The sequence below is a fragment of the Solanum tuberosum genome, unplaced genomic scaffold, assembly GCF_000226075.1.
Source record: "Solanum tuberosum cultivar DM 1-3 516 R44 unplaced genomic scaffold, SolTub_3.0 scf00070, whole genome shotgun sequence".
Lineage (NCBI taxonomy): Eukaryota > Viridiplantae > Streptophyta > Magnoliopsida > Solanales > Solanaceae > Solanum > Solanum tuberosum.
Window position 1 is genome coordinate 1,789,670 of NW_006238996.1, and position 26,545 is coordinate 1,816,214.

The 26,545-nt window shown below is 39.3% G+C and overlaps 1 protein-coding gene across 6 annotated transcripts in view; it reads left to right on the forward strand.

Annotated features, from left to right (window-relative positions):
• The first annotated feature begins 13,728 nt into the window (after positions 1–13,728).
• The window catches only part of LOC102581723 (dnaJ homolog subfamily C GRV2), a 54,079-nt gene continuing 41,262 nt past the window's right edge, over positions 13,729–26,545 (forward strand). For 3 of the 6 annotated variants that reach the window (XM_015307962.1, XM_015307964.1, XM_015307966.1), the window contains exons 1-4: positions 13,731–14,690; positions 17,029–17,262; positions 17,408–17,495; positions 17,606–17,814. In XM_015307962.1, coding sequence (XP_015163448.1) covers positions 14,229–14,690; positions 17,029–17,262; positions 17,408–17,495; positions 17,606–17,814 — 993 coding nt within the window. In that variant the 5' untranslated portion in view covers positions 13,731–14,228. Of the gene's footprint in view, positions 14,691–17,028; positions 17,263–17,407; positions 17,496–17,605; positions 17,815–26,545 lie in introns of all 6 variants that reach the window. The other 3 variants (XM_015307963.1, XM_015307967.1, XM_015307965.1) reach the window with 3 other exon arrangements.

A 26,545-nucleotide genomic window follows, 5' to 3' on the forward strand; every position in this document is an offset into this window, starting at 1 on the left:
AATAATGAAACGGGTTCTTGGGATGTCATCCGATCATAGGCTAATGTTGACAAATGGGTAATTGCAACTGTTAGGAAATAGCTGTAAATTAGTGAAAAAGCTAGACTATAGAGGAGGTAAACTTTCTCTCGAACAATTTACCCCGAATCAAGTCAATTTCTCTCAAACATCGATAAGCATGCAAAATAAGAACAACCTACGCCCTAGTCCATTCACTCTCTCTCGTTAAATGTATGGAAAAAGGGTTTAGGATTCACTCTCTCGAGCTGAACCCATGACAACCCAATACCCACAGACCATCAACCAATAATCTTGGTTTTAAAACCTCTCTCTCGAGCAAGCCAAAAACACGAAGATAGAACTGCATTTGCAACTACAATTCTTTAAATTAACCCACAATTACTGATTGAAATCACTTCTAAATAGGATTTAAACTAAAAATTAGGAATATCGATAAACTAAATCAGCCCATAATAACATAACACACCCCAAGAATTGGGGTTTTAGCTAGACATCATAAAAAGATAAAAATTGTTACCAAGTTATGTATCGAGCAACTGGGTAAGATTAATTTCGTCTTTACAAAGGTCTAAATTTAAGAATCTCAAAGACCCACTTCCAATTTCTCAAAAGTGAAAAAACTTCAATTCTTCAAAGCTAAGGAAAACTTGTCACAATACTCAAAGTTCAGAACTCCAAAATCTCTCAAGATTAAAAGATAGATATAAGATATATAACTAAAATGTTCAAAAACGTATTTATAGTCGCCAAAAATATGTTGTGAAGGACCATTTGGCACAGTAAGTCGGGCTCGGCGATCAACTCGGCGATCCTCCCTTTGGTCAATTCCATTGCCTTTTTGCCTTCACCTTCAACATCCTCCAAGTCTGTAACTTTGGGCGATCTAACACTGCATCGCGGAACCACTCGGCGATCCGCCAACTGCTCCTTTCTCTCGCCAACTTGATTTTCTCCTTCAGAGCCTGGCACACTAGAACTTTAGACGGTCAAATGGCCACTCGACGACTCGCCAAATGGACTTGGCGATCACCAGGCTCTCTTTTCTTCCTTTTTTCAGCTCGTTTCGTTCCTTTTTCCAAATTATTATCCTTGCTTTGTTACTCAATCCAAATACTTGGAAATTAAGGATTTTATATCAGTTATTGGCACAAAATAAGCATTTGAGGACACTAAATATGTACAAATATAGCCCTAAATGAGTCCAAATCTTGGACTCATCATAGCACATGTAGATGAAGAAAGGAAAGAGCTAGCCAAAGATGTTCACCGGCTTGCTCACTTAGATAGTTCAGAATGGGTCAGCATCTTCATTGGTAGCGGAGGTTAAGGAAAAACAAGATAGTGATCCTATATTACTTCACTTGAAAGGTGCAATTCATCAGCAGAAGGTTGAGGTTTTCTCCCAAGGGGGAGATGGTGTGCTTCGTTACTAGGGGCCACTTATGTGTTCCTAATGTGGGTGAGTTGAGGCAACATATCCTTACAGAAGCCCATAAGTCCAGATATTCTATTCATCCAGGTGCCACTAAGATGTACCGTGATCTAAGGGAAGTCTTTTGGTGGAACGGCATAAAGAGAGACATCGCAGAATTTGTGGCTAGGTGTTCTAATTGTCAACAGGTGAAGGTAGAACAACAGAAACCAGGAGTTATGATTCAAGATATTAACATTCCTACATGGAAGAGGGAAATGATAAACATGGACTTCATTACGGGTTTACCTCGTACTCACAGACAACATGACTCCATTTGGGTGATAGTAGAAAAGGTCACTAAGTCCACTCACTTCTTGGCTGTCAAGACTACAGATTCAGTGGAGGACTGAGCCCTTTGGCCATTTCCATTGCCCTTTTTGCTTGGTCCTTCAACATCCTCAAGTTTTGTAACTTTGGGCTATCCAACACTGCATCGCGGAACCACTCGGTGATTCGACGACTGCTCCTTTCTCTCGCCAACTTGGTTTTCTTCTTTAAGGCTTGGCACACTGGAACTTTAGGCGGTCAAATAGCCATTCGGCGACTCGCCAAGTGGACTTGGCGATCACCAGACTTTCTTTCCTTCACTCTTTCAACTCACTTAATTCCTTTTTGCAAATTAGTGTCCTTGCATTGTTCCTCAATCCATATACCTGGAAATCAAGGGCTTTACATTAGTTATTGGCACAAAACAAGCATTTGAGGACATTAAATCATTGTAAACAAAGCCCCAAATGAATCCAAATCGCGGACTCATCAACACCCCCAACTTAAACTTTTGCTTATCCTCAAGTAAAACTCAAGTTCAACAGTTCAAAGAGTCCAAATCGTGGACTCATCAACACCCCCAACTTAAACTTTTGCTTGTCCTTAAGTAAAACTCAAGTTCAACAGTTCAAAAAGGATGTCTCAAAACGTGCTACACAAGACTCAATCATGAATGCACATCAAAAGACTCAACTTACTTATGCAAGGATCAATTGTGCACTCAATGGTTCAAGTTGTGACTCACCATTACCAAAGATTCTCAAGTTCACAATACTTGCTTAAAATGCAAGTTCAAGCTCAACAAAGGTACTCAAATGCCCTCACACAAAGATGATTCCTTATTCACACACAATGGTTCAACACTTTATAGTTCCGGAATAAAAAACAACTCTCACACTCACAAAGATGAACACATATATGACTTCACCCATAGGTTTGCCCTTATTTTCCAACTAACACTTGTTTCAGCTCACTAAAGATTAAAAAGGTCTTTTCAAGGCTTGTAACGGGGCTGAGTGTAAAGGTATGGTCATTTAGGCTCAGTGGCTGCTAACCTCATGAAATGTGGTACGAACAGCACTTTCTTTCCTTTTCTTCAACATTTTCATTCATGCTCAAAAGTCACCCCGTTATTCACTTTCCATGGAATACCGGACACCCCATTTCTTTTGCACTTTCACAACTTTATTTCAAAACTTTTTCATTCTTTTTCTTTTTCATTCTTCTTTTCTTTTTCTCTTTCCTTTTTTTTCTTTTTTTGTTTTGTATGGAGGGGTTCCATCTTTTTCACAACCGTGGATCAAAGGGGACTTATTTTCACTTCTTGATTTACCTTCTCTTTTTACCACACCCCAAATTAGGCTTTTGGCCTAAGTTGGCTATTCAAACAAACCGCACTTCATGAGAATTATGGGTGAAGGGATAAAGAAAGGTCACAATTTCATCAAGTTTCTTCCAAGGAAATGTTAAGGCTCAAAAGGGTGTTCAAGCAAAATTCATACACTCACAAGGTTGGCCACAAAAGAGGTATAATGTGAAATTGTTTCACTCTTTAAAAATGTTGCCTAAGATCATTTCAAGAGCTTGCATAACTTAGTCAACCGGACCAACAGGGCAAATTCTAGGTGTCATCACACAATGTTCACGGTAAGCTTATCACACAAGGCATTGGAACCAATATCAAACAAGACTCCACACTTTCGCTAGTGTGTAATGTTCATCATAAGAGACTCAATTAGATAACCGGCTAGTCACAACGAGATGTAAAAAGTTCACATATTATCTATGCAACTTCATTTGGCCTCATCGTAGCCACACATTTATTTTTGTTCAATTGAGAGCACTATTCAAGTCATCGGTATTGATCACAATCGACACTCAAATTTGTACAAGAACAACCACAATTAAATACACAAGAGGTGACAATTTTTTTCCAGAAGGGACCAAAAATCATTTACATTCAAAATAAGGAGCCACAAGCTCTAACATCCACAAAACAGAGTCAAAACACAAATTAAAAACAAAACCCAATATATACAAAAGTAATAATCACAAGAGGTAGGTATGGAAATACCTCACCCCACCACAAACAAAAAAGCAATTTGTCCTCAAATGTAATAAAATACAAAAACATCAATAAAAGTGACAAAAATGAAGGTAAAGAGAAGTCATGTCTAATCAGTCTCTCCATCTGTCGGGGAATCAGTGCCCGGTGTAGTACTCTGATCATGGGCATAGTGCTCAGAGTATTAGGAAGAATAGATCCGGCCATGGTGGTGTCCGTCAAAGAAATCCGCACAGCTGAATCTATTATCACCTCCTCAACCTCTGTCAGTCCCTTATATGAAGCCTCCTCATTAGCAACAAGTAGCTCCTCGTCGGTCTCATCCTCTGACTCGGCAGCAACTACTTCCTCATTTCGAACCTCATCTCTGTTGGTTGCCAGAGGCACATCTGGATCAACTAGCACATCAGGGATCTCCACTGTCCGGAAAATCATCGACATGTCGGTGGACTTCAGCTGGTCCACATCTCTCCCAGCGCAGCAATAGCGACTTTTAGGGCTGTCACCTCCTCAGTGGCCTATTGGCCACGCTCGCACACCGCTATCCTTGTCACAAGGGCATCAATGGTAGAACTCAAGGGTGTCACAACATCAACAAGGGCCCTCTCGATCATGCCATGAATGGTAGCCTTAAGCCTTGAGGCACACCTATCGGCAGAATGTGCTAGCTGCCCCATCCGTAGCAATGTAGCCTGGGTGAGCGGGGGTCGGCCAGCAGCAGTACCAGATCTAGGAGGCAAGGGAGCAGTAGAGGAACTGGGAGTAACAGAAGGGACAACACTAGATGTACCTGAAGGCCCGGGGCCGTTGTAGGCAATACTGCTTTTGCAGGTAGTGTCTGAATATCAACAACCAGATATGTATCCACCGGGGCTGCCTTCTTCTTCTCAGCCTCATTTTTCAAGTACTCCACCTCAATCCTCCGGATGTAAGTACAAGAGATGGGAGTAACTTCTACATCCTTTTTCTTATCCTGAGGCACCCGAGCCCATTTGCACAGCTCGGTGGTTAGCACCGGAAAAGAGAGGGAAGTCTGGAGTTGCTTGGCCCTCATGACCATATCCTGTGCAATAATCATCCCCAGGTTCAGCCTTGTCTTATCAATGGTGCAACCAAGACATGCTACTTTGGCGTGGCGAAGAATCGACTCGTTCTGGGATGGCATGATGGTACTGCTGATGAAGCCAATCCAGAACCTTGCTGCGATATTGAGGTCCTTATTTTCAATAGGTTCTCCAACCTCGATCCACTTAGGAGCACCATCAAATATCAGAGGAGCCAACCATTTCTTCATATTCTCCAGCGTCTTTGTCCTGATTATATATTGACAGCCATCCTCTATTTCTGTTGAGCACACCAGGACTGCATTGATAACATCACTATCACACTTCACCTTTTTACCCCTGACAACCACATGGTCAATCGGCTTGAATTTGGCTGCCGGCTTCTTCTCTTGTGGCACAAGGGCATTGTAGGCATGTAGAAGTCTCTAACCCAATTTGGAATGTACGGGCCACGGGGCTTAGTGAATAACTGGAATTTGTGCGATCTCAGGCAATTCATGATCTCTGGGTACCTGTCTATGATGCCATCTGTAGATAGCCTCTTCTTCTCTATGATGGTCCTCAATCCCTCAATTTTTAGTCTGTTCATAGACCGAGAAGGAGGACCCTGTACCGGTGGTGCTAGGACCACAACATGTGCTAGAGCAGGAGGAGTAGTGGTGGCCTAGGGAGTCCTGATCCTAGACGGATCATTCATCCTCTTGGATCACAGCTCCGCTCTCTAGGCTACTAGTAACTCATCATCCTCAGGCTCAAAAGTGGTATCCCGAGGATTCAGTGCTCACCCTTACTCTCAGAAGTGGTGAGGTGAGTGGCATAGATCCCATCACTATCAGAGCTGACCTCCGGTGACGTAGGTGCAGGTGCCTTGCCCTTTTCTTTTCCCTTCCCACTTGTTGTAGGGAGTTTGGTAGCCTTAACCTTAGATGCAACTGCATCCTTGTTGATTTTTATTCCATTAGCCCTGTTGCGGGGTGGCATGTCTCTACCGACCACTTTTGGTCTAGCCATATCTGCAAAAACATCAAAAAGAGTTAGATTCATTTCAAGAAAAGTTGCAAAACATTGTTGCAGGCAGACTCGCCGAATCACTTTGGTGAGCCAGATCGGGGTCGCCGAAAGTATTGGCTCAAAATTTCCCAGTAAAATTGTTATGTCGTCGATGGGAAGGGCCTTTCAGTTAATCGCCGACAACATTCGGTGAACAAGGACTAGCCCATCGAAAGTTACTTGCATTTTAGGGGTTAGGGACGTAGAAAGGGCGGTCAAGAAAGACAATCGGCGAGTCGCCGAGTGCACTCGGCGAACTCAAGCTTCTCGCCGAAAGTTACAGAACCCAAGTTCAATTTTAGCATGAAATAAATGGTGATTTAGGGGGATTCGGCGAACTGCCGAGTGGTTCAGTGAGCTCGACCCAGCTCGCCAAACTGCCTAACGTGCCTACTTTCAACCCGGACTTCCAAATTCAACCCCGCTACCCCCGAAAACAAAATCAAACCATACACTGACCCAATTAGACTAAGACCCATGTTACCCATCCCTCCGGGATACTCAGACTTCTCCTGATTTGGCCAAATTTGGCCATTTGACGACTTTAGCCCTTAGGAATGACGCCAAACGCTCCATCATTAGGTAAAATACGTCATTTAGCACAAATGCGGGTTACTTAGACTTCACCCAACTAGACCCAACAACAACACAACCCAACAAGATTTTGATCAATTTTAAGCACAACAATTTGGGAAATCAATAATATAGATAATTTAGGTAAGATATTCGAATTAAAATAGGCACACACGCAAACAAGCACAAAAACAATGAAATCAGAGAGGCCCAACACACATCACAAAGGTAAGATCAATTGCAAATGCGTAAAATCGCTAATTACAAGTTCGAGGTTCGGAAAACCAACCTTTTATGTCGAATACGAGATTTGAAAAGCTAGGCGACAAAGAACCTAACTCTGAACACAAAATCAACGACTAGGAGGTAGTAAAAACAAAAAAATATGGGAAAATATAGTGTGGGTGTGATTTTAGAAAGTTAAAAAGTGAGGGAATGTGAACGAGTTTGAAATTTTAAACCTTTGGCCTTTAAAATCCGTCCATTTCTCGCCCATTCGACGACGTTAGTCTTGCTCGCCGACCCACTCGGCGACACACCGAGTGGGCACTTACCTCGCCGAGTTTTACAAGACCTCCGATTAATGTGGGGTCCAAATGGCGGACAAAGTCGCGATCGCCAACCCGTTCGGCGACACAGCGATTTGCTCCTTGCCCGTCGAGTTTTATAGACTCCAATTTCAAAATTGCTTGAGTCCAACGATGGTCCAAGTTGAGCTCACCGACCTCTTTGGCGAGTCGCCGACTGAACATTTTTCTCGCCAATCTCCACTAAGATGTACCATGATCGGCGGAAAGTCTTTTGATGGAATGGCATGAAGAGAGACATCACAAACTTTGTGGCTAAGTGTTCTAACTGTCAACAAGTGAAGGTAAAACATTAGAAATCGGTAGTTATGACTCAAGATTTTAACATTCCTACATGGAAGAGGGAAGTGATAAACATGGACTTCATTACGGGTTACCTCATACTCGCAGACAACATAACTCCATTTGGGTGATAGTGGACAAAGTCACTAAGTCTGCTCACTTCTTGGCAGTCAAGACTACAAATTCAACGGAGGACTACGCCAAACTATACATCAATGAGATAGTCAGGTTGCATGGGGTTCCCTTGTCTATCATCTCAGATATAGGTCTTCAATTTACCTCTCATTTCTGGAAATCATTTAGGTTTTGGTACTCAAGTAAATCTCAGTACAACATTTCATCCACAGACGGATAGTCAGGCAGAACGTACCATTCAAACCTTAGAGGACATGTTGAGAGCTTGTGTGATCAATTTCAAGGGTAGTTAGGATTATCACCTACCTATCATAGAGTTCGCCTATAATAATAGCTTCTATTCCAGTATTCATATGGCCCTGTATGAGGCACTATATGAGAAAAGATGTAGGTCCCCGATTGGTTGATTAGAAGTAGGTGAAGCAGCCTTGATAGGGCCATATTCAGTTCATGAGGCTATGGAAAAAGTTCAACTCATTAGAGATAGACTAAAGACAACTCAGAGTTGTCAGATGTGAGGAGAAGGGACTTAGATTTTGAAATCGATGATTGGGTTTTCCTGAAGGTGTCACCTATGAAGTGGGTGATGAGATTTGGCAAGAAATGGAAGCTCAATCCTAGATATGTAGGTCAGTACAGTATATGAAAAGGGTTGGTAATGTGGCTTATGAAATAGAGTTGCCAGCAAAACTAGCAGCGGTTTATCCAGTCTTTCACGTTTCCGTGTTGAAGAAGTGTATGGGTGATCCGGCATCAATAGTACCAATAGAGAGTGTAGTTGTGAATGATAGTCTCACTTATGAAGAAGTGTTAGTTGAAATTCTTGACCGTCAAGTTCGTAGGTTGAGAAATAAGGAAGTCGCTTCAGTGAATGTCTTGTGGAGGAGTCAATCCGTAGAGAGAGCTACTTGGGAAGCAGAAGCAGCCATGAAGGTCAAGTATCCTCACCTCTTCCCTTTCGATTCCATTTCAGCTTTAGGTAATAGTTCATATCCAGTCTCTCAGTTTATTCTTGCATAAATTTAGTCTCAGTATCTTGTTCCTTCAATTGTTCTTGCATTTCAACATATTTGCATGTTCTTGGAACTCATTTCAGTTAGATATCAGTTTCTAGTACTTAGTGGTAGGGATTACAACTCTTTCCCTCCATACTCAGCTTGTTTAGACTTCATTAGATGATGAATGTTCCCAAGCGGGAGATAATGTAACACCTCGAACCTCAAAATGAAGAAAATCCTAGTTTTCAAAAAGTTGGTGCCAGTATCGACAGAACCACCCACAGACCGTAGGTAGAACTACAGACTATAGGTGGGGTTTCGTTGCTAAGGTCCAAATTTTGATGGTCTCTGATCCCACCCACGGTCGACCAGTACGGTCCGTGGTTGGACTTACGGACCGTAGGTGAGGGTCAATAGCCAATTGGAGGGAAATGGCTATTGAGTCAACTTCAAATGGTCATATCTTTTATCAAAGGATTAATTAGGTGGCCCATGACCTATCAAATGAAAGATAATTGAATCCTCTTGCCAACAACATCGAGTTTGCTAAAATCCCATCTCCGAATAAAAATTTATGCTCGTTTTAGTGAAGCCCTATTTGGCAGAGCTTGACCGACGACTCCTACCAACGGTTGGTAGGTCAACCGACGACCTGCCAATCCTGTAGTAGGTGGGACTGGGAACCTAAATAAGCCACAAAAACATAAAAGTGACCAAAATAAGCCACTACTTTAGGAAGTAACTAAAATAGGCTTAGTGGAAGAAAAAATTCCACTTTATCTAATATTCTAAACGTTTTCCGTTAGTCTCATAACGTGTATATTTTAATATATAACGGAATTATTTTCTACACTTTATAAAATGAAACTATTTCTTACACTTTATAAAGTGGAACTTTTTCTTACACTTTATAAAGTGGAACTTACGATTCGTCATTATAGATAATCCACTCTCCAAAATTTACTTGTCCTTGTGATAAAAATGAAGTAGGGTATTTTACGACTATAATCAAATTATAAACAGTACTGTTTATACCCATTCTTTTATAAATTGATGAAAGAAATTTATGATATCGGACATTAATTGAATATTTAGCATTGTGTTTGGGAGGACAAATTATAATAAACGGTATTTCCATCATGTATAATTTCGCCATCCCAATAAATCAAAACTCTAACTTTTGGTTTAGAAGACATTTTTTTTTTTGAGATTGAAATGAACAAATATAGAAAGTATGTTGTAGGTGCTACCAGTTAATGTTTGAACGTCCTCCTTAAATAGAGATTGGAGGATTTTTCAGAATAAAAAAATAAAAATACATAGTGTAATAATTTTTTCCGTTTTTATGATATGTCAAATCAATATAATTGTATGACAAACACTGCAAATGAGATAAAAACGTGAAAATATTCCCCTTTGTAAAGTGGAATTTTCTCTTCCACTTTGTAAAGTGTAAGATTTTCTTCCACTTTATAAAGTGTAAGAAAAAGTTCCACTTTATAAAGTGTAAGAAATAGTTCCATTTTATAAAGTGTAGAAAATAATTCCGTTATATATTAAAATATACACGTTATAAGACTAACGGAAAACGTTTAGAATATTAGATAAAGTGGAATTTTTTCTTCCACTAAGCCTATTTTAGTTACTTCCTAAAGTAGTGGCTTATTTTGGTCACTTTTATGTCTTTGTGGCTTATTTAGGTTTCCAGCCCTAGTAGGTGGCACTCGTCAGATTTAAGTCAGGGTCATTTTGTTCGTTTCCCCTATGCGTTGGACACTTAAATTATGTCGTTTGATGCCTAAACTACATCGTTTTACTCAATTTAAGCCTAATAACTTTGTCAGACATACCCAAAACCCGCATTCACCTAAAGTCATCAAAACTTAGAGCAAAAAGGAGAAGAAAGAGGCGTCAGTTTCCCAAGAACAATCAGAAGGTTTGCTTCAAGCTTTATCCCCGAAATCGAAGGATTTCTTCGTAGATTTCGTCACCAGGTATGTGAAATTTCACTAGTGGGTTCCTTCATCCACTAGGTCCCTAGAATTTAGCCAGTTCCTTGATTTTCCATATCTTGTTTAGACCTAAGGTTCCTAAAACCTTGGATATTTACTGTGATTTAGCTATCGTAGTATCCTAAGTCAAAATAGCATGTTTCTTGGAAAGTTTGTTAGTTCCTTGTATGAAACTCAGAACCCTATTTGTGTAGATTGTCTTAGTTTATGAATTACACTTGCTAAGTCAGTTAAACAGATAATCATTCTCAAGAATTCAAATGCCACATTATCAGTATATAAATGTTGCATTCTCAGATTGCATGTCAGTATTTTGAAGTCACATTTCAGTCATATACATATTCAGTTGGTAGTAGACTTAGCACCGAGTTGGACTAGGATTCAACTTAGCCTCGTAGTCCAGAACTACGTGCCCCCGTAGGATTATAAGTCCCTTCTGTTGGGCATCAGATTTAGTGATCACTCCAGTCATGCCTTTATACCCCTGGCAAGGTATATTGGGTCCTCTCGATTGGGCTTATACATCAGACTCCACGTTTAGCTCACATGGTTTATGTCGGTTAATAGTAGCTCCCACGGTCAGACTCTTAGTGCATTTGACCAGGTTATCAATATATACTTCAACATTCAGTCCAACATATTATTTTCATGATTAGTACTTAATCATTGCATTCAGCTTAGCTTTTCAGTTATGTTTCAATATTTACATTCTTGCTCAGTTTATGTCATTGCTCAGTTATGCTTTATTCATCTTATATATATTTGTTCAGCTTAGCATCTATATCCTGCATGCTCAGTACATTTTAAGTATTGACATATACTCTGGGCTACATCCTTTCATGATGTAGGTTCAGGTTCTCAGCATCCAGATCACGTTTAGATCTATTCTCAGTCCGCATTTCAGCAGCTTCAGTGGTGAGTCCTCATACTTCGAGGACAATAAACATGTTTTCCACTTTAGTCTTTTTATTCAGTTTTTAGTTTTGTTAGAGTTAGCTGGGGGCATGTCCAATAACTCAACTCATATAGAGGCATTTCAGACACAGTAGTAGAATCAACTTCAATTGTTAAGTTTAATCTTTCAGTTGTTATTAAACTCTTAGCATGTTTTATACATTCAAACTAGTTGGGTATTCCCCACTTTCATTTATCATTGTTTTAGCTTCAGCATAGTACATGTTTTATTTAATTATTCTCAGTTTGCTTGATATATGCTAGATACAGGGTTAACTTGGGGTCACTCATGATCCTAGGTCTCATGTTACATTAAGGGGTAGCCTCGGGGCGTGACATAAATTCTCTTAGTTCATGAATTGTACTTGCTAGGTCAGTTTAACAGATAATCATGCCCCATATTTCGAATGTCACATTATTAGTACATAAATATTACATTCTCAGATTGCATGTCAGTATGTCAGTCATATTTCAGTCATATACATATTCAGTTGGGAGTAGACTTAGCACCGAGTTGCACTAGGGTTTAGCGTACCCTCATAGTCCAGAACTACGTGCCCCTGTAGGAGTATAAGTCCCCTCTGTTGGGCATCAGATTTAGTGATCACGCCAGTCATGCCTTTATACACTTGGCAAGGTATGTTGGGTCCTCTCGATGGGGCATATACATCGGACTCCACATTTAGCTCACGTGGTTTTATGTCGGTTAATAGTAGCTCCCATAGTCAAACTCTTAGTGCATTTGAGTAGGTTTTCAATATATACTTCAACATTCAGTTTAACATGTTATTTTCATGATTAGTACTTGGTCATTGCGTTCAACTTAGCTTTTCAGTTATGTTTCAGTATTTACATTCTTGCTCAATTTGTGTCATTGCTCAGTTATGCTTTGTTTAGCTTAGTATCTATATCCTGTATACCCAGTACATTCCATATACTGACACATACTCTGCTACATCCTTTCATGATGTAGGTTCAGGTACTCAGCATCCAGATCGCACTTAAATCGATTCTCGGTCCGCGTTCAACAGCTTCAGTGGTGAGTCCTCATACTTCAAGGACAATATACATGCTTTTCATTTTAGTAGTAGTAGAATCAACTTGAATTGTTAAGTTTAACCTTTCAGTTGTTATTAAACTCTTAGTATGGTTTATACATTCAGACTAGTTGGGTATTCCCCATTTTCAGTTATCCATGTTTTAGTTTCTGCATAGTACATGTTTATTCAATGATTCTCAGTATGCTTAATATATGCCAGACACAGGGTTAGCTTGGGATCACTCGTGATCCTAGGTCCTGTGTTACGTCAAGGGGTTGCCCCGGGGGGGTGACAATATGTATGTTGTCCATGGGACATAAGTTGTAACTTTTTCCCTTAGCGATATGGTAGAAATTGTTGCCCATGAGACATAAGTTGCTATTTTAATCTCCAAGCTATTTTTTTCACGTTAAGGTCATTTTTTAAAATATCATTAATTAGAAACAAGAATTTTAAATCAAAAATTTTACACGATAAAAATTTAATCAAAACACTTTGGGAGACACTAGGCATAATTCCCTATATATAAGTCAAAGTTAGGCCATTTAAATTTTTAATGACTACACTATGTCTTCTTTCTTATAATTATATTTGTGTTGTAAAACTTAAGAACAAAAGAACAATATAAAGATGAAGAGAAGAAGAATATAACACAAGAGGAAAAATATGAGATAACTTTCTTTCTTTCAAGTGTTCACCAAATCTTTAAGTGTATACAATATGAACCCTTATGCATCTATTTATAGTGTAACATAGAGGCATAACAAAAGGTTAGTCAATAAACAGGACATTAACATGAATATAATGGGGGAGGTTTATGGAAGTGAAAAGGTTTAACAAAAATAATGGGTTATAAAGGTGGAGGTTATGGAGGTTATAGTCATCTTCATAATGGAGGAAAATAATGGAGTAACTTCTTGATGTAGTGGACATCCACAATATATTATTTTATAACAATTTGTCCAATATAAGCCAAATTTCATTTAAAAAAAAGAAATTAGTGAAGTGCGTAAAATAAATAATAAAATTGAAGATATTGAGAGTTTTGCAAACAATTTAAGAAACCATTATGATAGTTGGATGAAAACTGTGTATTTTATATTGATTAAAATTTTACAAGATGATAAAATCCTAAATTGACTAGTTGGTAGTGTCATTTTGGTCAAGTGGGGAGGAGAATAGTGAAATTATTTCAAATAGGAGGGCAAAAAAAGAAATGTTTTGGTGCGAAAAGAAGTGCCTTACTGCCTAGGCAATAATCAAGGCTGTCAAAGAGGAATGAACCCATTATTATACGTATAGTGATGAACCGGCTTCTGTGATCTGTTGGTATTTTTTGTTTTCCACATATCTCTCTCAGATTAATAGTGTGATTTCACATCAAAAGTTTTCTTCATCTTTCGGAATTCGCTAATTGGGGTTCTGTGGTTTATTCATAAATTGATGAGAGATAGGGTTTTCTGCAGATTGAATTGTTGAATATTGAGATTTCCTTCTTTCTGTAAATCTTGTGAATTGTCATGATATTTGGATTTTGATTGTGATAAAGTAAAATAATTAAAAAAAAGCTGTTCTGACTTTGAAGGCTGGGTGCCAATCAGTCTCGGCAGAGACCGTCATCGGCTGGGCCGGCCGGTGGTTCGGGAATATGGTTTTTCCTGCGCCCTAGTCCACCACAGCCTTATTCTCTTCAATACCTTCCTCAAATGGATTTTGTCAGCCGACACGCTTCTGACCAGCAAACACCTTCTGAATCCACATCCTCCTATTCTGCTCCACCCTCTCATGCCTCCGAAGAGCCCGAGTACTTGGCCCGTTATATGGTTGTCAAACACTCATGGAGAGGTCGATACAAAAGGATTTTTTGCATATCAAATTTTGCTTTGATTACACTCGATCCAGCTACATTATCAGTCACCAACTCCTACGATGTTGGGACTGATTATGATGGTGCCGCCCCTATTATTGGCAGGGATGATAATTCAAATGAGTTTACCATAAGTGTCAGGACTGATGGCCGTGGGAAGTTCAAGTCTATGAAGTTTTCTTCCAAGTATAGAGCAAGCATTTTGACAGAGTTGCATAGAATAAGGTGGAATAAGCTTGGAGCGGTGGGAGAGTTTCCTGTTTTGCATCTAAAGAGGAGGACTTCAGAGTGGGTTCCTTTTGTAAGTGTTTTTCCTCCTTGTCTGGTTTGAATAGCTAGCAGTCTTATGGTATTAGCTTTAGACAATTCTTTCTATGATAGATGCTTTGACACCGTCCGGTTCCCTTAATTTTTCTCATGACCATCAGGTGACTTATGTGACACAATACTCGTTTTATTGGTGCTTGATAATAATATCTTATCTTACAGTGAGAAGTGAGAATTCATACAGGGAACAAAAAGATTTATTTAAAATAAAGTGTTCCCTATCAGAATGTACTTATCCGGAAAAAAAGTAGTGGAATGTTGTTAAAACACCAATTGTGAGTTGATAGAGGAACTATGAGATTGGTTAAGTGAGGAAATGATGATGCAATGCTTTTGTAGGATCTTTCACTACCCCCTATATCTTTGGTGCTCATTACTTGGTATCCTAGTGTATCTTTTGTAATATTTGGCTGCAAGTGTATATTATTAAGGTGGGAAGTCCTGTGAAGCACATGTGGACACCTTTATGCTTCAGGGTAAGAGTCCGTTTGGATTGACTTAAAAAAAGTAGCTTTTAAGTTGGGAAATAAAAAGTCAAAACTTACATGACTTTTAAGTCAAAAAAATTACAAGTAGGGAGAATCCTATTTTTGATTTTTAACCTTTTTAAGTCATTTTAAACTTATTTTAAGTTATTTTTAATTTTGCTAAACACTCCAAAAGCTAAAAATGACTTAAAAATAAGTTTGACCAACTTTTAAGCCAATCCAAACAGGCTCTAAATTGATTAGTTCTAGTATATTTCTTAAAAATTATGCAACAGATAATAGATTTTACTGTTTTTGCGACAATATCTGATGAATTGATGTGCCCCTAATAGTGCTTATAACTTGGACTGAACCAGGAAGGTAGACTAAGGTACTTGAATTTAGTTGAGAACAGCACTGGCTTGAAATGATTATGATGCATAGCTGAGCTTAAGAAATTGTAAATCTATCTTAACATAGGCTTATTTCAATCCAATAGCATCTATCAACTTGGACAATTATTACTAGCAAACCAAGGGTGTGGCCTAGTGGTCAATGAAGTGGGTTGAGAATCATGAGGTCTCAATTCTATTCCTAAGGGAGGCAAAAAACACTAGGTGATCTCTCCCCACCTGTTCAAGCCTTGGTGGACAGGGTTATATGATACCTGTACTGGTGCGAAGTAGTAGGTACTTGTGGATTAGTCGTGATGCTCACATGCCAGATCAGACACCATGGTTATTCAACAAAAAAAATTACTTCTACTATAATGGGAATTTAAGTTGGTAACTGTTTGGATTATGATGAGATGGGCTATGTTTGGGCAAAACCAAAATATCCTAGGATGCAAGCACCAATTTGCTTTCTTGTATAAAGAAGATATCTTGCTTCAAGCTTACAGATCAATCCCATTAAACTATAGGACGTTGTCACTTTCTATAATTGATTGTAGTCTTCAAAACTTTTTGCTCTGTGCGTCTCTTTTCCTTCTCTTTTTTTTTTGTTTCTTTTGGTTATGGCAAAATCCACTGATTACTGGAACACTTATTGTAGAGCATATAAAACATCTGCTAGTGAAGTTATATTATGTCCCATTTTCCATCCCAGTTGGTGATACATTCTGGATTTACTTGAAGTCTCAGCCTCTTAGGTGTCTGTTACCTGAATGTGTAACACATTTGTATCTTCTAATGAGTAGGGGGACTTAGTCCTCTGCTTATAATCGCTGTTGGCTGTATGTTATAATGTTACAGAATGCTTTAAAGTTGTACTTGACAAAATTATTTTGTGAATTGCCTACAATTCCAAAGGCTTGTCCATTGACAAAGTGTAAAAGATAATCTTTAATTTTCCTTTTGTTTTGATGTTTCAAGAATTGGCTCATCTCCAAAAAATTCATGCTTGAGACATTAGTGACAGAATATATGCTATTAGCTTTCTCTTCCATCATGTTGTAAGGAATAAGTGGCAGGTGGTTTTGTGCTTTCGTTTTCAACAGTATTTTGAGTCCTGCTCTCTGCTCTCATCTGTTAATAGCCTTATCTTGATATATACACCTACCGAGAGGATTAAAAAAAAAGAGAGGATTAGGGTTTTTCGGCCATCGCTGCTTAATTCTCTCTATGCTTTGGCAGTATTGATTTATGATCTGCTTTCCTATTGTCTATTGCTTTCTCAGTGTCAACTTGATGAGTTAAGTAATGCATACACTAATACTGAAATCTTTGTATGATGGTGACTGCACTGGTTGTATTTCTCTCGGTTTTCCTCTTTTTTTTTTCCAAACCCCTGCCCTGGTACAGAAAGCGAACATGATAATTTTCCTTTTCCTCTTCGGGGGTGCAGAAGTTGAAAATTACTTATATAGGAGTTGAGCTTATTGAACTAAAAACTGGAGAACTTCGTTGGTGCTTGGACTTCAGAGATATGGGCTCTCCTGCAATTATCCTACTATCTGACCCTTATGGTAAGAAAAATACAGATCACGGAGGTTTTGTTCTTTGCTCGCTCTATGGAAGAAAATCTAAAGCTTTCCAAGCTACTTCGGGAACTACAAATGCTGCCATCATATCAAATCTGGTAATAAAGATGTCCTTGCATTGCTCTCAAGTAACTAACTTTTGGCTGATTCTCATCCAATGAAACTTTACTTTCTGAACCATGAGTCATTTTCATGCTCTAGTCATACTTTTATGATGTTTAATTTGCTAAATATTTTGATCAGACTAAAACTGCGACATCCATGGTGGGTGTGGGATTAACTGTTGACAGTTCTCATGCGCTGGCTGTATCTGAGTACATAAATAGGAGAGGTATCTCTTGAGAGAATAACTATACATTTACTCTCACTTTCTTCTTGTGAAATCTTTGGTACTTACAGAATGTCATCCTACTTGTTTGACTACATCAATGTCAAATTCAGCTAAAGAAGCTGTTGGGGCAGATGAAACTCCTTGTGGAGCTTGGTTAGTAACAAGATTGCGCTCTGCTGCTCGGGGGACTCTGAATACTCCAGGAGTAAGTTTGTCTATTGGCCCAAAAGGGGGTCTCGGAGAACATGGTGATGCGGTATCTCGTCAACTCATTCTCACAAAGGGTTCACTTGTGGAAAGACGACCTGAGAACTATGAAGTAAGCTGTATCTTCTCTTGTTTGTTTCTTTTTCCAGGAATTTTATGTTTGAGACTCTTCTCCTTTTCTCATTCAAATCTTTATTCTTAAGCCCTTCAGCTCGTCCCCTCCTAGCAAGAGAATAAGACTTATCTATCATTTGAAAAGTTTGCGCCTTGTGTGGTCCAGTAGCATACTTAGAGAAGGCAACACAACTGACATATCAATCAACTAATATCAATCGCGTACTTGGTTTTAGCTATATTAATCCTCAGTGCCTATTTCGCTTTGTTTAGGTCTATTTTATTTCAGTACTAAATAATGTATTTTAAGGTAAGATATGATGTTTTGTAAGGTTAAGAGGTTCTTCTCTAAATGCAAACTTATCCAAACACAGGACATACACGTCACTTAGTAGAATAAATGACTGCTGAAAAAACAAATACAAGTATTTATCACAGTTAGTTGGGGTCATTTGTATGAATACTTTTCTTTTAGTGCATTGTCTATCAGAAACAATCTCTCTACCTTCACAAGGTAGGGGTAAAGCTGCGTACACACCACTCTTTCCGGTCCCCACTTGTGAGATTACACTAGGTATGTTGTTGTTGTTGTTGCTATTAATGTATTATGATTTTAACTAAATTTACTTTGATTTTAAGAGCCTACTGTTTTAGAGACAACTTTCTTCCATCTGATTTAAGTTTTCATTGTCTCCTTTTTTCATCTTCAATATTACATTGATGCACCTATGAATCAGTGTATTTGGACTATGTAGGGCATAGCTAAACCAAATTTGCATTTGTGTCACGATTCAATTTCCTGAAGTGTGATAACCAAATAGTTAAAACAATGTTCACATTGCCAATTAAAGTTTTTTTTTGAAACTGGTAATGTTGTCCTCAGCATTAAGGTATGCTGGAGACCTCCAAAAAGGATTGCCATCTAAAGTTAATGAGGGTGTATCAGGGAAATTAAATAGATAATGAAAATCATTATCTGATACAATTGCAGAAGTTTATGTATAACCCCAAGGACATGGTAATGATTAGTTATGAGCTACTAAAAATAAAAAAGTACATCACCTATATCAAAGACGATGCATTTACTCTCCGAGTATGAGACAATAGAACAAAAAAACCCTTAGCTATCGTGAACAAGGTTGATAGCTCATTATTTGAATATCGTGAAGCTCTCACTCATAGGCTTTACTGGTGCTCAGATCCAAATATGGCAGGAAAGGAAGGGGGTGAGTACAATGAGTATTCAGTAAGTATTGTTGATCGCCCTAGGAAGTAGTGGTGAGAGTCAATCTGGAAAGTACTCTTCCAAAATATATCATATGGGTCCTAGTAGAGACAAAAAACATTAGGTGATTTCTTTCCATCTATTCCAATCTCGATAGATAGAGTTACATAGTACTTGTTGCTAATGGGAGGTGACAGGTATTCCTTTGAATTAGTTGAGGTGCGCGCAAGCTGGCCCGGATGCCACAATTAACAAAAGAAAAATCATATGCAAGTATTGTATAAGCAGCCTGCTTTGCTTTCTTCGCATTTCCTTTTGTGAAATTATTCAATTTGCTATTTTTACGTTAGGGTTGCTTGCTTGTCTTTATTCTTGATTCTTGCCTTAAGTTGTGCTATAAATTTTAGATTTCTTGCTGTTTTTAGTGTTACTTTTAGTAAACCTTAGATTGTCACAAATGTGTTTTAGTGACATTATTTTATTGATATCTTCTATTCACCTGTTTTTTTTTTGTTAGATAAGTTGCACATGTTTTCATAGTTAGTGCTCTTCCATTTTGCCGGACTCTTTGTTATCCCAGTGTTAATAAACTCTTCATTGTAGTAGTTTATAGATTATTGTGACTTAAGTGAATGATGGTAGAGTAAGATTCTTCAGCCGGAAACTTCATTTGTCATCTTCAGACCAAGCTATCACCTTCTGTGTTAGTTTCAACCTTCTTTCTTTCTCTTTTCTCAGATTTTAAAACCACAGACTGTACATGGGTGAAGAAAGGATTTACTTCCATGCTGGTTTTAAATCTTTTGACATCTCTAAGTCCAGTTCTAGGTCAGAAACATGGTTTGAATGGACTGAGCGCAGAAGAAAGTTAATGAGGAGAGTAACTTTAAGTCTTAAAGTTATGAGATGGCTAGTCCAAGTTTTCATGGAAGCCTCAAAGGAGCAAGGAATGTCAGTCAGGAGATGGAAAACAAAGGACCACTTTGCTGAATTCTTTTGCACTCTTAAATACAATGAGCATGGTAGGTATATCAGTTTCATTGCAGTACACGGGGAGAGCAGATCAGTTATTATTATACCCCAGACTACATTAAATGCTGGATGGTTAGCAATAGCTCTGAAAATTACAAAGTTCATCGGGGTCCCAGAAAGGGGTGAGAAAGCAGCAGTTAGTAGAAAACATCAGGTCAAATCTTCTTTTGCTGAATCCATCAGAAGCAGTAAATGGTCGACAGAAGCAATAAAAGGTTTGACACCGCAGATCACCAACTGTAGAATCAACTTCCCTGGAAGCTCTACAATTTCAGAAGAGGATGTGCTTGGCAGATGTATTGTGGGGAAATTTCTGGACCCTAGCCAAGAAACACCATCTCTGAATGAAGTACGAACATGGGTTAGCAGTATGTGGAAGTCGTCTCACGGAATCAATGTATATGTTATGAATGACTCCCAGTTTCTTTTCGAACTTCCATCTAGAGAGGAAGCAGAGCATATCATCAATGGCGAGTGGAGATGGAAGAAATCCAAATTGTCACTATGGTGGTCACCCACTGTTGGATGCTGGCTGGAAGAGGTGACAAGAAGCTGGGTATGGATCCGTATCTATGCTTTGCCTCTACACTTGTGGTCGCAAACCACTTTCAAGCAGATCGGAGAGATGTGTGGGGGCTGGATTGAAACAGAGGAGGAAACAACTCTCAAAAATCATCTGCGGTGGGCCAGAATCGAAGTTAGGGGTGACGGAGCAAAAGTTCCAAGAGAAGCGGAGATAGAAAGTGATGGTTATATCTTCAAAATACCGATTTGGTGTGAGATTCCGGCGACCGTGAGAAGGAAAAAGATGATCAGAAAAGAGGACACCCTCAGACCACTGGGTAATAGAGGTTGCTTATCTATATCTGAGAAACCTAGTACTATTTTGACTAATTTCATGCCAACACAGGCTTTTGGGCACGTGGGCACTTCAACAGCTGGAGCAGATTTTAATAAAAAAGCATGTGAGAGTCACGTGGGAGGCTCAGGTTTTTTCAAATCAAAAGAACAAACCCTGAATAAAGAATTGGGCCACAGAAGTAAAGTGGGCTTTCAGTCTGAACACAAAAAATTATTTGGGCCTGACCCAGCAGCCCTTCTGATTTATAACAAAGTGCAAGGCAGTAAATTGGGAGACAGAAAATATGACCCAGTCGTAGAAGCCCTTGACTTCAACAATCATCCCCTACGGATAGAGATTCACACTGACCATCAGAAAATCTCAGAGCCACTAAAATATGCAGAAGCGGTCGGATTTTGTGACACTCTGGAGATTGCAGAAAACACAGACAAAGACATGGAAGCAGAGGTACTACTTAATAATAGCGGGGGAGAACAGTCTGGGAAGAAGATGAAGCTCCAGTGGAGAGTCTAAACAAAATTCCAGAGGAGGGAGATTGGGTAGTGGAAGATGTTGTACCACGCGCAAACCCAAACAGTAACTCTTGATAAAGAAATGGATACAACTATTTGGGTTCATGTAGATCAGGAACACCAGGATACAACATCAACAGATGACGATGCCATGTCAATCATCCAGGAGGAAAGTAGATTTGATACAGAGGAGCATGTACAGCTAGAAAATAGAGAAGTGGGAGCTCTGAATATTGAGGAAGCCATCCCTCTTAATTCCACAGAATTACCAGAGACAATTGAACCACCCCCAGACCCATCAGTACAACTTTGGGTTCGGCAGAATATTTTAGCACTGGGAAAAGATTTTGGGGTTAATTTTCATGGGTGTGAGAAATTAGCGGAGGAGTTGTTTATGAAAATAGATGGTAAGAGGAACAACCTTGTTGAAGCTACAAAAACTTCAATTCCAGAGACACCTAAATTGAAAGGAGCCAAGGAACTAAAAAATTTGGAATATGGTGCCAAGTTCTTTAGTTATGGATCAAGAAGCAGGGGAGGATGCAATATTGATCGTTCTCATGAAGATTAATATTGTCTCATGGAATGTGAGGGGGCTCAATGACGCGAGAAAGAGGCAGTTGATCAAGAGTCTGTTGCACACTTGGAAGGCAGATGTATACTGCTTTCAAGAGACTAAGTTGCAGGGGGATAAATATGCCCAATTAGAAGCTAGTGGTACAAGAGGGGGCATTCTCATTCTCTGGGATGGTAGAGTTTGGGAGGGGGAAATATGCGAGGTAGGGGCCTATTGCATCACTTGCAAATTCATGGGAAAAACAATGGATTTCAGCTGGCACATGTCTGGAGTATATGCGCCAAACAACAGAGAAGAGAGAGAAGAGGTTATCACAGTTGAATTTGAAGAAAATGCAAAGAGGGAAGAAATCGCTTGGAGACAAAGGTCCTGGGCTTTGTGGCTAAAAGAGGGGGACAGAGACACTAAGTTCTTCCACGGAACTGCAAACTGTCACCAGAGGTACAATAACATTGACAAGTTGTCTGTCAACGGAGAATGCACAGGGGAACCAACAGTGATCAAAGAAGAAATCATTAAGTTTTATCAGAACTTATACGCTGAAACAGAAAGATGGAGACCCCAATTCAGTGCCAGATCTGGTACTATGGTGAATGAGATGGATAACATCATGCTAGAAGAACAGTTCAGTGAAAAGGAAATAATGGATTGTGTTATGGCATGTGCTAGGGACAAAGCACCAGGTCCTGATGGTTACACCATGGCATTTTTCATAGCTTGTTGGGATGTGGTCAACAAAGAAGTAGTTGCAGCAGTACAAAACTTTCATGCTCAGAGTTTTTTTGAAAAAAGTTTCAATGCGACCTTCATAGCACTGATACCAAAAAAGATTGGGGCAAAGGAGTTGAAGGATTTCCGACCCATAAGCCTTGTAGGAAGCATTTACAAGATCCTATCAAAAATTCTGACCGAAAGGCTCAAGAAAGTAGTCTCCAAGCTGGTGGATGCTCAACAATTTGGCCTTTATAAAAGGCAGACAGATTATGGATGCAATTTTGATTGCAAATGAGTGTGGATGTCAGAAAGATCAGCAAGGTCCCAGGGATCCTTTGTAAGTTAGATATTGAAAAAGCTTACGATCACCTTCACTGGGGATTCCTCTGGAAGACTGGATAATATGGGTTTTGGTGGAAAATGGATAAAATGGATAAAATGGATGAAATGGATGAAATTCTGCATCACGACTGTGAATTTTTCCGTTATGATAAATGGATCTCCTTCTGGATTCTTCTCATCTCAGAGAGGATTAAGACAAGGGGACCCCCTATCCCCTTTTCTCTTTATTCTGGCAATGGAAGGACTAAATGACATGCTCAGAACAGCCCAAATGAAAGGATGGATAAGAGGTTTCAATGCCAACATGAATGATAGACAGGGCCTGGCCATATCACACTTATAATATGTTGATGACACCCTGATTTTTTGTGATGCAGAGAGATGCCAACTAAAGTATTTAAGAATCATCTTGATATTGTTCGAAGCCATCTCAGGATTACACATCAACTGGGGGAAAAGTTTCATTTACCCCATTAATAAGGTGCCCAACATAAATGCGTTAGCAAATATCCTAGGGAAAGATAGGAGAACTTCCCACAGTGTACCTTGGCATGCCCTTGGGGGATAAGAGCAAGTCAAAAGGCATATGGAACAATGTTCTGGAGAAATGTGAGAAGAAGCTAGTGAATTGGAAAAGCAAATATTTGTCTCTAGGTGGAAGAGTTACTCTCATCAACTGTGTGTTGGATGCCATGCCTACATATATGATGTCAGTTTTCCCGGATGCTATCAGGAGAAATTTTTTGTGGCAAGGGAGCTGTGATCCTAATGAGCACAAATATCATCTTGTAAAGTGGGATGAAGTCATTCAAAGCAAAAAAGTAGGGGGTCTGGGGATAAGGAACCTAAAATTGCAGAATCGAAGCCTTCTGATGAAATGGCTATGGAGATTTGCATCACAGGAACAAGCACTGTGGAAGGAGACAATCAAGGCTAGGTTTGGAATGGAGAACAAATGGACTACCTACATTCCCACACAACCGTATGGGACTGGAGTATGGAGGTCTATCAGAAGTCAGTGGATCAAGTTTGCAAACAACTGTTAAATCAAGGTGGGAAATGGGGGAAAACACTATTTTGGGAAGATGTGTGGGCTGGACAAGAAAACTCTGAAGAACAAGTATCCTGACTTGTTCAACCTGAGCCTTCAAAAAGGTATCCACAATTAGAGAAATGAGAAACAATCAAGGGTGGGATCTCAGGTTTAGGAGACACTTGAACGACTGGGAAATTAACAGAGTGGCTGAACTAACTACTCAATACTCTGGAGCAATACAAAGATTTAACCCCCAATGAGGACAATCTATTTTAGCTACCAGACAAGCAAGACAAGGGAGTCGATTAGTGCTGTCAAAACGGGCTTTGCCCATGGGGCTAGCCCAACTCAACCCGTTATTGGGGTAGGGTTGGGATAGAATTTTTCAAGCCCATTTAAAATTAGGGCTTATAAGCCCTTGGCCCTTGAGGCTTGATCAGGGCCGGGCCGGGGTTGGCCCATATGCCAAAACTTTTTATTCAAGGGTAACTTACAATAATCTCACTAGTATATAATCTAATTACTTAAATACACGCTAGGTTGTAATATTATGAATCTTACTAGATTTTGGTACGTCCAAATACATGTATCTCGGAATATATGGACTCAAAATTAAGTTAATTTATTCTATCCAAGTAGATTGACATGTATCTAGGATACATAGACAAATATCGCGCCCTCGCCTCCCTCCCATCTTGTTTGTCACTCTTATCTCGCTCACGTATCTGGTATGCGAGATACATGCTAATTACACTAGATTTTTTGCTAGTGTTATTGAAACAAGACCATTGTTTGCCATATTTGCTTTGAATATCTTCTCATTTTCTTGATGTTATAGAATTATAAGTTTGAAAAGAAAAAAAATGAAAAAAGAAAAAAGAAGGGCTAGCCCGCCCCAGCCCTCGGCCCTTCTAGGGTTGGGTTGGGTTGAACATTTTCAGGCCCTTCCAAATGAAGGGCCGGCCCGCCCAAGCCCTTCAAATTCCTTGGCCCGTGAGGCTTGGGACGGGTGGGGCTGGGCCGGCCCTTTTTGACAACTCTAGAGCCGATAGGTTGAGAGTTGGGTCTTGGAACATAGGGACTTTAATGGGGAAGTCTATTCAGTTCGTGAAGATTCTCAAAAAGAGGAAGATGAATATAGCTTGTATTCTCGAGACCAAATTGGTGAATGGCATACTCATCTTAGTAGATAGGAATCTTAGGGAGCTAGTGGTAGAGGCTTGGAGGGTGAATAATAGGAAGATGGGGATTAAGCCATTGATGTGAGGACTACCTTGAATGTAAGCTGACTTGGATGAAGAGGTTAATAAGTGGTTTTGAAAGAATTTGGATGAGGTTGTGAGGAGTATCTTGAACACCGAGAAGCTATTCATTGGAAAAGATTTCAATGTCCACATTAAGACAACTTCAAGGGGTTATGATGATGTACATGGTGGCTTTGGTTTTAACTTTAAAGGATAGAAATGAAGGAGAGCTCTACCTTTTGTCTTCTTCAAAGCTTTTTATTTGATGATAGCTAATTCGAGTTTCCCGAAGGAGGATCACTTGGTGACCTTCCATAGTATAGTGGCTAAGACTCCAATAGATCACTTATTCTTAAGAAGTGTGATAAAAGTCTTTGTATGGACTGCAGGGTTATCTCGAGTTATTATCTCACAACTCAACATAAGCTCTTGGCAATGGATTTAGAGATAAAGAGGAAGAGGAAGAGGAAGAGGAAGAGGAAGAGGAAGAGGAAGAGGAAGAGGAAGAGGAAGAGGAAGAGGAAGAAAAAGAAGAGGGCCCTATATGACCTTCCAAGGATCAATTGGGGTGGCTTAACTATTGTCGGTGCTTAGGAGATGGGGGAGAAGTTGATGGTGATAGGGTGATAAATATCGGGTTACTAGAATAAACAAGACAATAATGCGGAAGCAAAATTACTATGATTGAAGACAAAAATTGGAAGGTATGTGAAATTCGAGAATAAAATCCCCAAATTTCAAGAAAAGTGCTAAGAATCCTAATTGATCTTATTCAAAATTTGCGGATTAAACTAATTATGATACTAATTGAGTCAATTCAAGAACTTAGATCAAAAGTGCTCTAGACCCCTATTTTGAAGAAATGTGGGACAACAATTAGTATAAGACTGTTAGAATAGGAATAAATATATAAATCCTACTTAGTATAGGAATAGGAATAGGATTCCTAATTAGAAAAGGCGTCATAGGAATAAGAATCCTAATTTGAAAAGGAGTCCAATGTAGTGTCTATAAATAGGGTCTCAATGTAATAATGTAGATACACAATTTCAATAATATATTTCTCCTATATTTCTCACATGGTATCAGAGCAATGGTGAGAAAATTAAATCAACCGTCATTGTGCAATTTTCCGTTGACCTAAATTGCTGCCCGAGAAGATAAAATTTTCTGGCAGTGTTTTTC